The following is a 12,703-nucleotide window of genomic DNA, read 5'->3' on the forward strand; positions in this document are numbered from 1 at the left end:
GGAGATGACAGGAAAGAAGCAGGGCTGAGCCCGGAGTCTGCGAACACCGTTGTCGTTCCTGAAACTACTGCAACACAAGGAAAGAAAAGAGGTAAAAAGAGAAAGAGAAGTGAGGCAAAATCCCAGGTCCAGAAACTAAAATGGATTCTTATATTCTGCTAAAAAGCATCCCCAGGAGAAAAATCTATGTTCACAAGCAGAATTTGGTTCACTTAAAACAAGTCCCTTAGAAAAACCCATCATCGTTGTGTAAAGGTGATGGTATCAGAATCAGCAGTAATAATACTACCACCAGTGGTACTAATACTGGTATTAGCTCCTGCTGCCAGGAACAACACCAGGTGCTTCACACACATTGCTATCTCTTGCTACAGCAGTTGCATCTATTCGATTCTGAGTTTTGGATAATGAGGAGAAGCAACCTTACAAAAAAAAAAAAAAATCGATCTGGATCTGAACACTCATTCTCCAAATTCTCATTCTCTACCATCTCATTAATTTTCATAGCAACTCTGTGAGGCAAGTGTGTGTGTGTACACACACATACACACACACACACACACATATAAAATCCCTATTTTACAGACAATGAAAGTAAACTCAATTAAAGAAAGGGAACATTATTTTCTGATAGGGAAATGGTAGCTGGTATTTATCTTGGAGATCCTGAGAATAATGCAGTTAGATAAAATGATGTTATCTCATGTCTTCCTCAGGACTTGGAGGAAGATAAAAGATGCAGACAGGTTTGTACATTTAAAACTTGTCAAGAGCATTGAAGAGAGAGAAGGCAGTAAGATGGTTTGGAAGCATACTTTTTAAAACTGTGAAGTCACCTGTCCCTCTCCAATCCCTAATCTTTTAGTCCCACAAGGGACTGTGAATCCTGGGGCCCACTTAGGATTTGCAGAAACTTCTAATAATCAATGCCTCAGACTCCCTTAATGACGAAGATGATGAGAGATTTCATAATTAAGGTTCATATACTTGTACTGAGGAATTGCATTTTGGGGGAGAGATTTGGATGAAGATAAAATTATGAAACATATAGAATATCAAAATGATACAACAGGGAGGCCCTTTAAAAGCTCACATTTCCCAGATCCCTTAAAATTGCTAAGACTTTGCTCAAATCTATTGACAGCCCTAGAGCTTTCTCTAACCCTGGAGAAAAGCGGGGTTGAAATTAACTCTTCCAGGAATCTCTGCACATACTCCCTGCTGTCTATCCCACCATGTCAGCTCCTTCATCTTGCAGTCCTGATTCTAGATTGCATTGGCAGGCATCACGTGTGCTGACCAATATCTGGCTTTCCTCCTTTTCCTGGGCATATGGAAGACTACACTTCCCAGCAACCTTTGCAATTAGGTGGGCCATACGATTAGGTCTGGCCAGTGAAATATGAGAGGTGATGGCATGCATGTCCCCTCTTGAAGGAAGCAGTAAAAAGTCCACGTCCACCAGCCTCCCTTCAGAAACCCAACAGGCTACACGCTCCATCCAGATGGCACAGCTGTGGGAAGGCACAGGAGTCACTGGTCTGAGGGACTGTGTGGAATAGTCCTTCCACCGCCCAGGCCAGTAACATGAGTGGGAAATAAACTCTTGCCATAAGCCACTGAGATCTGGGAGCTGTTTGTTCCTGCAGTGTAACGCAGCAGTGTGGCCTATTTGGAGTGGCATAATCGTTTACCTTCGATGCCTTTCCTGCCTCTAAGCCTAACCCTAACCCTATAATTCCTAGATCTCCTTTTGACCACAACCCCTCACTGACTTCAACTCTTCTTAAATCCATTTTTATAACCAATAATCAGCCCTATTCCCCTCAGTGGTCAATCTGGTTGCCTATTCACAAGCCCAGGAGGGGACATTTGGGCACTTTGGGAAAGTGGGGTTGACTGTGTTTACTTTTCAAATTGGGCCTCCACCACTGAAGTGAATTTGTGGAAGAGATAACTTACCCATTCAGAAGCCTTCTTGAGCTTCAGATGGAGTTTGAGTCACAAGTACCTTGCAGATAAAGTCTTTTGTTGTATCATATATAACACAGTCAACGAACTAGAAAGAGTTTCCACAGTCTATAAATATGAAGTTACCCTTTAGCTTTGAAAACCCATCATATGGAACCGAACAAGGGAACACAAAAGTCGATGGTGGGAGTAGTCTTCAGAATCTCTAATGAGACGGCTTCAGGGGAGAAAAGGCACTTTCCCACTGTGATCGTGGCAGTACATATTCTGTTTTTTTTTATATGCATTGTCCCCTGTCAAGGAGACAAGTTGCTGTATTACTCCCAGGACTGTGGCTAAGAGGAAACACAAAATCTAAAAATACAGTCTGGCTTTTAAAGGTTGCTCTTTGCATAGTTTGTCTCCAGATGCACTGGAAGATTAGGTGTCAGAAGGGCTAGAACGCTGTCCTTTCTATTCCCATGAGCAGAATCAGACTCATGTCTCTTGAATCTACACTCTGAGGAGGCAAGGGAGGGCTCCTGACTCCTTCAAAGTCAGGCGAGGGTTTCCAGCAGGCTTTTTTTTTTTTTTTTTTTTTTTTAATGTGGGAGCAGTATAAAGAAGCGGTGCCCAGAGATAGGAGAAATAAAAGGGGCCCTGCTGGCACACTTCACCCCACTCTAAATGCTTGGGGCATGGTCTCATTTCTTCCAATCCTTTTCTCAGTTTGAGCCAGACTGAGACAATCTCATTCAATACTACCATTTTACAGATGGGAAGACTGAGGCCCAAAGAGAGGAAGTAAATTATGCAATGCCATAATTAGTTAGTGCAATGCATAATGCATAATGCATTAGTTAGTGCAATGCACTAACTAATGATAGTTAGTGGGGGCCAGAGCTGGGACAGTTTTTTCTTCTACTCTATGCTCTCTAGCTTGGTCATGGCTTCTCCCTATGTGTGGAAGGTGTCAGCACCCCAAATCATGCTGCACACTGCCCTGGATGTGGTGATCACTTTAGATACTCCAGGAAACTCTTTGGTGGCTAATATCTGTGGAAAGCACAGCAACTGTGATTTAAAACAAAAATACAATGGAAAAAGGAAGGGTGACCACCAAAATAGTGTTAGTTTTCTCCACTGGGAGCCAAACTGAGGCAGAAACCACCCCAGGAAGTAGCTAGTGAGCCATGAGCACCTGCTGTATACACAGCTCCATAGAGGCTCCTGTGAGTGGCCACACAGAGGGGGGTCGGGCGGAGCCTATCCCTCCACAATCAGTGAAGAATCGGATCTCTAACTTGGCAGCACAGAGCAGTGGGAGGGGCTGTGCTGCAGGTGTCCTGAGCTGGCTTTGAATTCTAGGTGGACCACTGGATCTGTTCCACATTGGGCTGAAGTACTGGGAGCCTAACCTTCCTCGTCTGCAATGGGGAACTCGAGCATCAGCTGCGTCAGAGTTGCTCCGAGAACGACGTCCTAAGGCCAGAGCAGGATCATGGTTGGCTTTTCATTTAGGCTGTGTAGGGCCGTGGGTAAAAGCCACGGCTACAGAGCTGGATGGTCACAGAGATCTCTGCTCTACTGTTTACTAGCCATGGGACCCTGAACAGGTTGTTTAAAATCTTCTGTACCTCAGTTTCCTTATCTGTAAAAGAAGGGCAATGATGTCTACCTCTCTAAGTTGGTGAGAGGGTAATTTATGTAGAGCTCTTAGAACAGCCCCTGGCATACAGTAAGCACTCAATAAATGTTGATCACAATTATTCTCGTTATCAATAATCAAAGTTAATTGTCTCTTTGGATTGAGGGACCTGAATTATTCAGCGTGCTTCCATGACCCAAATTGCCCACTTTGCTTTGCTGTCTCAGCTGTTCCTCCCATCTTCTGTAATAGACTTAATCGCCTTATGAGGGGTGAGTCTTCTCCTCCCTGTCCCCTTTGATGTAGGAGAGAGGAGCTCTGGGGGCCTAGATTCTTTCAAAGGGCAGCGCTGAGGGGCCTGGGGCACGGCTGGAAAGTTGCGGAGTCTAGTGTCTAGTGTGGGTGATAAGAGCCCATAAACATGGAGACTGGGATGTGGGGTGGTATCTCCTGCCAAACAGGAATAATACGAGAAGAGATTTCCTAAACCCTTGGGGTGACGACAGCTAAGGAGAGGCCCTCAATCTCCACTCATTCTCTCTGCATTAAGAAGATTCAATTACACTCTTTGATTCATCAATATCTCAACATTCAGCACTGATTAACTCAAGGGGCGGAAGACAATTTCCCCCGTGGTCTCAGGAGAGGGCAACTGTACATGGCAAGAGTGATGGCTCTTGATATTAATTAAAGGAAAATTTCATTTTTCCAGTGGAATGAGGTTTATGACTTCTAAGGGCTCTAAGAAGATGGGCAGAATGCAGAATTGGAATTAAATGCAAACCAAAGGCAGGTCTGAGGCAGTCAACTTGAGTTTCCTAAGCAGGGGCCTGCTCATCCCAGGCACATATCAGGTCCATTTTACTTCTTTACATGAATACATGCCCTCCCTGGCTCCCACGTGCATAAAGATACAATCTCACCAACGCATACCCACACACACCCTTCCACATGCATACACCTGTACAGGTATGCAGTCCTGGTTTATCCTGCAATGGGTAAGCTGTTCATGGAGCAGTTCTTTTGAACTCTGAAGTACTGAGTTTCCAAGGCTGCAGAGAAAGGGGCAGGCTAGAGTTTTTGAAGCCATTGTCAGAAGGGACCACGGTAACCCTTTCCCAGAACCATCATCACTCCGTGGTCACCACCAAAAGCTGTTCAGAGATTTGCAGCTCTGACCTTGCACTTCCACGACCACCCTGGCGAGCTGGTTCTCCTTGGCTTCGGCACTCTGGGTTTATAGCTAGTTACTTTCATCCTGCCGGCAAGCCCAGGAGCTGCCCCTACAAGGCTCAGGAGCTGTCTGGGCCTTGACCTTCTCCATGAGCAGGGCTACCAATCTCCTAAGCAACAGAACTAGCTAGAAGGGGATTGCTGCATATAAAACGTGCAAATGATGCCAATCAAATGTCTATCTGCGACTGAGAAGAGGATTATATCCCTAAAAATATGGGGATAAATAATATGTCCAGTGAGTGGGAGAGCAAATTCGCTGGCCCACGTGGGGAAAAAAAAATTAATCAAGCTCTGTGTTTGTGTGTGTTCTTCCCACACCACTTTCCCTATTTCCTGGTCAGGTTAAGAAGGAGACTATGGAAGACTTTGTATAGTACTTCTGGTTGCCTTGAGCAACAGCAACGTTTAACTCTTCCTTTTACCACTGTAGAGCAGCGATTCCAAACTGCTGGCCTCTGGACAATTCCAAGTTCACGAGGGAGGTTTCACCAGTGAGTTTTCACCAGTTAATAGCAAACAGAGGAAAATGAAGACACAGCTGTGAGTTTTTAATAAAGCTAATTTAATTTAGTAGATGGGACTGTCCTATATTCCAAGATTAGGTCCTTCAGGTCTTTCTTGTTGTTTTTCATGATCAAGAGCCTCCCTTTTTTAATGAAAGGAATGTGATATTAAATTTTAGTTAGATCTCATTTTTTAATAGACTTTTTTTTTTTTTTTTTGGCCAAAATTAAAGTTGTCAAGCTACCATCAAATCACTTTTTTTGGTTCTTCTAAAATATTTACTCACTGGTGAAGCCAATTTTCGGAAATTATCATGAAAAGAAGAGTAGCAGTCAGTGTCTAGCTCAGGGGTACTCATTTTGAGTAAGTATCAGAATTGCCTGTCTCTGTGAAGACAGAGATTGCTGGCTCTTTTCCCAGTTTCTGATTCAGAAGGACTAGAAATGAGGCTGGAGAATCTGCATTTCTAGTAAGTTTCAGCATCTAGTAAGATGCTGCTCATGGTCCAAGGATCACCCTCAGAACCACTGGTCCAGCTTGTCCATGGTGGAATGGGGAAGGCTTTCTGAGACCTGAAGGGAGGGTCCTCATTATGGGCAGATGCTGGGAACGCTGCCACAGTAGGGATATACAGACACTGCCCCAGACTCTGCACCTGTGCCTTTCAGATTTCCTGCTCCTCCCACTAACGGAGCCAATAATATGGGCTGGGGAAGCAGTGCTCCAGTGACAGCAAACAAGAGTGCTTTCTGAACTAAATGACTCTACGGAAACCAGACTGTTCCATTTTGAAGCTGGAGGAAGAGAGAATGTTCCAGGCTGTCCACCTAATATGTCAGTGCAGAGTCTGAATGTATCAGGAATTTCTCACTTGTGGTGACTTGCTGACTTTGGTGGCTGTGGGCTGCAAGGAATTCAATCCAGAGCTGACTTCTGTGGGCCCTGAGGTGATGAGCAGGAAGGCACTGAGGCTTGCGGGGTAAGGATTCCATCTGGGACACACTTATATGACTCATGCAGGGTCAATGTGACTTTTGAAGGCTCTCTGAAAGTGTTTTTGTTTTCGCACTCTTTGGTTTCTCTACCTGGGATATCCTCTGAGGTTATGTTCATTTTATCTCATTTCTCTTCCAAATTAATTCATCACCTTGGTGTATTTTAATGTTTCTATAATACCTGGTTTAATTTGTACACTTATTCCTGTCTAAAAACCTGGAACCTGGCTTGATGTCGGGCTAAAATAATAAGCAAATTACTGGCTCTTCAAAAGATACAGGTTAAAGCATCACACAGAAAGTTAGCTGACAATAGAATGTAATGGAGCATAGATATTTCTAAGTGTTTCAGGAAGCAAAACCAACTACCCAAATTCAGTCTTCCTATATAAGAGAGCCACTTACATTTGTCTTGCAAGGAATCGTGGGGCACTTCTCCCTGAGGACTCTCTTCCAAGTCTCCATAGTGTAGGACCTTGTGGTTGGGTGAAAGTCGACAGTACCAAAATTTGTCTGAGGGGGAAAAACACACACACACACACATAAACAATTTGTAAGGTAAGTGATTCTCATTTCCAAAAATATCGACATCTTTATTTCCTAAGAGTCTTGCCTGGAAGAACAAGCAATGCATTTGATTTTAGGTCTTCAGGAAGGAATGAATTCTAGAGCCCTGGGCAGTAAGTCCCCTTTTGATTTTGATCTTTAGTTAGCACTGTTCTGCTAATCACTGGGGAGGTAATTAAACCCTTCAGGAATAATGGCACCAGGTTTTCTGCAGGGGTGGTTTCCAGAGGGTTATTTCATTAGTATCTGTAATGACTATGGAAATTATTCCTTGTCCACATAGGCCTGGCAAAAGTGGGGAGGGAGATGCAGAAAAACCAGCTTTCTTGGTTCTCTCCTGCTTCCACATTCTTCTCTGAGGTTAAGACAGCTGACATGGTTGTGTGCCATATCTTAGTTGGTGTACCAGACCCCCCCAGCCCGGGGCTAATACACACAAATTAATCCAGGAACGAATTGTTAGGATTCTAGTGCCAGACACAACGGGTGGGCTTCATGAGGAAATCATCCAAATAACTCAGGGATTAATCCAAAGGACAAGGATATTCATGACCGTCTCCTCTCTGATTCCTAGAGTTTAGTTCTCTAAACAGGCATGACTAGAAGGGGATTAAGAGGTACAATCTTCCAGTTATAAAATGAATAAGACATGGGAATGTAATGCATAGCATAGGGAATTTAATCAGTAACCTGGTAACAATTTTGTTCGGTGATGGATGGTAGATACATTTATTGTGGTGACCTTTTTGTAATATATTTAAGTATTGAATCACTATGGTGTACATCTGAAACTAAAAAAATTTAAAAAATTTAAAAATTATGACAAAAACAAAGAAATAGGCATGACTAGGGCCTTAAGAGTCATTCTTTTCTTTTAATTTTTTAAATTATGTTATGTTAGTCACCATACAGTACATCATGAGTCATTCTTATAAATAACCCCCTCAACTTAACCTGCTCTGCATTCCAATGTAATAAGAAATATCTGAATAAGCCTGTGAGGAAGGAAGAAGGAGGCAAAAAGCACTTTTTATAGATAAGGAGCTTAAATTGTAACCGCAATCTTCATGAAGTTCTCAAGCAAGGCGGTGCTTAGATGTCTCCTCCTCCAGGAAGCCCTCTCTGGTTACTACTGCTATCAGGGCTGTCCCCATCCTATTAGCTGCCCTAGCATCTTCCTTGATTATAGATGCCCCCATGTGAAGCATCTTGGTATTTCTCATTATTTGTCACAAACTCCAGGTAAGCAATTTGCCCTAGCAGGTGTACTCTGAACAATTACTGATGGAAGAGGACTCAGGATACTCATGAGCTCAGACAGTGTAGAGAAGTCAGGGCTCTCTAATGACAGCCCCTGTCTTCATAATGGCACTGTCCCAATCCCTTGGCACAGTGCCTGGCACATAGGAGTAACACAATTGGTGTTGGCTAAACTGATAAATGAGGACCCAAAGGGACTTGGCCAGAATGCTTAAGACCCAGAGAATGTATGACCTTGAAAGCATCTATGTATGACCTATAAGGCTGTTTGTGCAGTTATGTAGTTGGGGAATATGGTGGCCTTGGTCAAGTCACCTCATTACTGTGTCTATAAATGTATTGTTTTGAAACTACTCTGATTAGAAGGTGCTCCATTAACACTGTAAGTAAAGTGGTTTTCTATCTAAAATCGCCTTTACTGCAAAACTTATGTCTTAACTAGGACTCTTTAAATAGAAAAGAAAGTGTTAAAAATGGAAGTAAAAGCCACACAATGAACAAAGAAAATGCCAAAACTTGATCCACAAAAGCAAAATGCCTCTGTAATTCCCATCTTCCTTATCTATAAATAGGGCTTGGGAATTCTTGAATGTAGTCAGAATATGGCAATCCATATAATTTAAAAAGAATCTGAAGTCTGCTGGAAAAACTGGAGAGGAAAGGAAAAGTTATTTGGTGGCTAGGGAAACATCTGGCATTGCTCAATTTAAAAAATTATGTTATATCTATACATACAACACATGTCACTTTCCTGGGAGACTATTTCAAAGAGAGAAAATAAAGTTACTCCCTGAATACTCGACAGTCATTTCAATTAGGCAAACATGTGATCACCAGTTCTCCAGGAGGTGAACACATTTGGGAATCAGACTCGTGATTCCCAATAGGAACTGTGAAGTCCAAAGGAGCAGGCAGTACTTTGGCCATGAGCACCCACAGTGCTCTTAGAGGGCCTGCATGACAGGCCGTGCCAGTTCCTCCTCCCTAAAGGGAGCTTTCCACCTTGTCTAGATGGACTGCAGAGACTGCACAAAGCCCCCTGGAGAGCTTTACTATGTAGCTTCCTTCCCCTGATACTTCGGCACTGGGATTATTAGCTAAGCGAAGCGTCGCAGAAAACCAGCAAGGAAGTCCTTCCTTGTACTGGGACACGCTGGTCTTATTCTGAGTAAGGGCCCAACCTGTTCTTTACAGGGATCCCTAACTACGTAAGGTGGGAAGAGCTCTACAGCTAATGGTAGTAACCTAAAGCCCAAGGGCCAATATGACGCCATCAAAGATCATCTATTCTCAGGACACTGGGGAGCATCACAAAATTTAAGTGGTACAAACAGATACGCTGTGAAATAAAATGCATAATTTATATTCTTTTGTAAGACTTCAAAAATTTCTGCTGCATATGCTTTCAAGGGACATTTCCTTATGCAGTGAATATCTGCAGAGTGCCTACATGGCACACAGCACTCTACTGGGTACAGCAAAAAGTCATCAGGGTGACAAGCAGACATGAGAGACGGAGCCAAGAAGTTCAAGGATGAGGAGCTCCCTTGGTTTTTGGTTGCAACTGAGAGAAACATGGTGGAAACACATGTTTCTCAGACTTGGGAAATAGGCCCAGGGACTCAACAATTCTGACTATACTGCAGGGAAAAGTAGGAACAGGGAGGGTGTGCATTCTTCCAGTCAGAGACTACGAGAGGACGGTGGCTATCTATCAGGGTTCCTGGAGGCAAAGCACCCATCATCTTCACAACATTGCGGTAGATGTTCACTGGAAAGAGACACAAAAGGCCTCCCAGAACCTTGCCATGACGATATCTAGCACCCGGCTGACGGAATTTCCTCCTCCCTCTGTCTAACTCCTCTCCTGTCCTCTAGGAGCTTCTCCTTCTCAGGCTACTGCTACAGTGGGAGAGAGCAAAAAGATCCAGACATCATTAATGGAAGTGATGGCTCCGTTCCTTCCTCCCCATCAAACAGGAAGTCGTGGATGGACAGGAGACAGGGCTGGGAGGCCTCAGGGAGGCTGTTTTGACTCCTAAGCAGATGGGTGGATACCATGACAGTATCTTCTTCGGGATAAAAGCTGGAGTCATTAGCTCTGGGAGGGTTTAGCAGCATCGTAGCTTGTGCACGTCTGTCTCAAACGGGGAGCTGCGGTAGAGGACAGCTAGGTCCCAGCAACAAACGGCGCCGGCTCATTGCATGAGGCAATTTCCGTGGCAACCAGCAGCATCAGTAGTTTGATTTGCAGTTTCTTTCAGGGTAAGAAAAATGTGTATTTCTTTTCGAAACCCAGCATGATTTTACTAGTTCCTCAATCCCTCTGGGCAATGAATGAGTGGATTGTGTCACTAAAAGCAATTAGCAGGAAGCAGGGAGAACATTATCAAAGATTGTTTACTAGCACTTAAAGAATAAACAGGAGTTAATATAAGGGTCTTTCAGTCAATTACGAGTGTTAGCACGTTAATAGCCATTTCTTCATTCCCCAAATTCAAAAACTGACAAGATGGAGACAGTTTTGTGCTTCACTGTCTTGGTCTGTCTGTGTGAGTGCATGTGGGTGGGTGTGCAGGCAAGCGTGTGCACGTGTGTGTGTGTGTGTGTGTGTGTGTGTGTGTGTGTGTCTGCAGGATCAGAGAGAAAAGAAAAGCTGGTTTCAGAGCTCACAAGCCTGGTAAGAAGGTCTCCAAGGCTGATTAAAGCTATTCCCAATGTCACATAGATCATTACGGAGCTAATAACCACTGACAATTATAATTCTTACAGCTCTGTTTGATAGAACTTTCTGCAATGACAGAAATACTCCACAGATACTTATCCAATAGTAAGAAATGAAGTTTTAAATTTTATTTAATTTCAAATAAATAAACCATAGGTAGCCATCTCCAATAGTACGACTGACCGTTAGTCCTCAGCTTCAAGTCTGGAGACACATTTGGGGCTGGCCAGCAGGACTCCAGGGGGCCGAGCAAGCTGGATACCAGCTACCATTGTTGAGTGGGAAATGTTGGGTGAGTCAGTGAGGCACAGGGCACAGCAAGAATGGAGTGTTCATCGGCTCTGTGGGTGAATAAGGGGGACATCTTTGTCTTGGGTGCAAAACCCCCCATTGGCAGGTAGCTGTTGGATCAGGGGGCCCTTAGAGTCTTGTGTTTGGGAAGCAGGGGGCCTTTACTAAAGTAAAATTTTAGGGCACTTGCATTCGGATTTTGGAGCTTTCCTAGATTAACCTAAAATGTGCAATATCTTTAGCGTATTTAGGTCTTTTTCCTGCCTAGGCTTGAAGCTTTCCAAGTCATAAAACATGAGAGACCCAGCAATGTTTTTAAGGGGAAATGTCTTCTCTGAGATGATGAGATACCAGATTGCTCTGTTGGTCCAGTAAAGAAAGACAAGGAGTATAGACAGAGACAGAGGCCATTCTGCCTTCCAAATTTTCCTCATTTCACTGGATAATCTTTAGAACTAGAGATGGTGTTCTGATTCCGAATTCTGGCTCCCTGCAATCTGCTGCTTCCTTTCACAACAGAAGATGAGTCTAGAGCCCCAAATCCTTTTAAAGATAGTTTAGCCTAACTGCTGCTTTGGAATCATACAGACCTGGGCTCCCCACCAGGCCCTCACACATGAGCTAAGCGTCCTCGGCCAAGCTGTAAGAACCTTAGGGATCCCTATTCTTCTTTTGTTAAGCAACGTTAATTATTATCTGAGTAAAATGTATATAGAATATCTTATTTTGAGGTACTGGAAAGTGCGCTGTCCCTGAAAATCAACTGGATTTTCTTCCTCTGAAAATATGTGTGGATTTAAAAAATTAAATAAATTTTTTAAATTAATTTATTTATTTTAAAAAATTTCTTTTCAGTGTTCCAGAATTCATTGTTTATGCACCACACCCAGGGCTCCATGCAACACGTGCCCTCCAAAATGAGCTATGATAAGGTTTAATTAAATATTAAATGAGGGGCGCCTGGGTGGCTCAGTGGGTTAAAGCCTCTGCCTTCGGCTCGGGTCATGATCCCAGGGTCCTAGGATCGAGCCCCACATCAGGCTCTCTGCTCAGCGGGGAGCCTGCTTTCCCCTCTCTCTCTGCCTGCCTCTCTGCCTACTTGTGATCTCTGTCTGTCAAATAAACAAATAAAATCTTAAAAAAAAATTAAATGAAAATTTCAATCAAGGATTGAAACAGGAAGATTGAAAGAGGATTGAAAGAGGAAGAAACAGCCTTTTCCTAACAAGGGTCCATCTGGTTACTTTGCCTGAATATACCCTCGGCTCTAGGTTTTCTGAGTGCACGGAGAGACCAAGGTAAGGTAGATCACCCCTGGCAGCAGGAAGGAAGTAAGCCAGTTGCTCAGGGCACAGGCTTTGCTCACATCCAAGTTCCAAATTACGTTTGTCGTGTTAGTGCTTAGAGAAGGGACGCTAGCCAAGAAAATGGACAATGTTTTCAATGAGAAGCATAAGTTTCATGCTATCATTTCTTGTAACGACTCTCCAGTGTGTTACCCTGGGCTCTTATCAAGACTGTTCAACA

General features: G+C 43.6%; 1 protein-coding gene across 8 annotated transcripts in view; it reads right to left on the reverse strand.

The window, feature by feature from the left end:
* The window catches only part of ELMO1 (engulfment and cell motility 1), a 545,585-nt gene that overhangs the window by 16,394 nt on the left and 516,488 nt on the right, over positions 1-12,703 (reverse strand). For all 8 annotated transcript variants that reach the window (XM_047695461.1, XM_047695463.1, XM_047695459.1 and 5 more), the window contains one exon: positions 6,739-6,846. In XM_047695461.1, coding sequence (XP_047551417.1) covers positions 6,739-6,846 — 108 coding nt within the window. The remainder of the gene's footprint in view (positions 1-6,738; positions 6,847-12,703) is intronic.

This window comes from Lutra lutra, chromosome 11, assembly GCF_902655055.1.
Source record: "Lutra lutra chromosome 11, mLutLut1.2, whole genome shotgun sequence".
Lineage (NCBI taxonomy): Eukaryota > Metazoa > Chordata > Mammalia > Carnivora > Mustelidae > Lutra > Lutra lutra.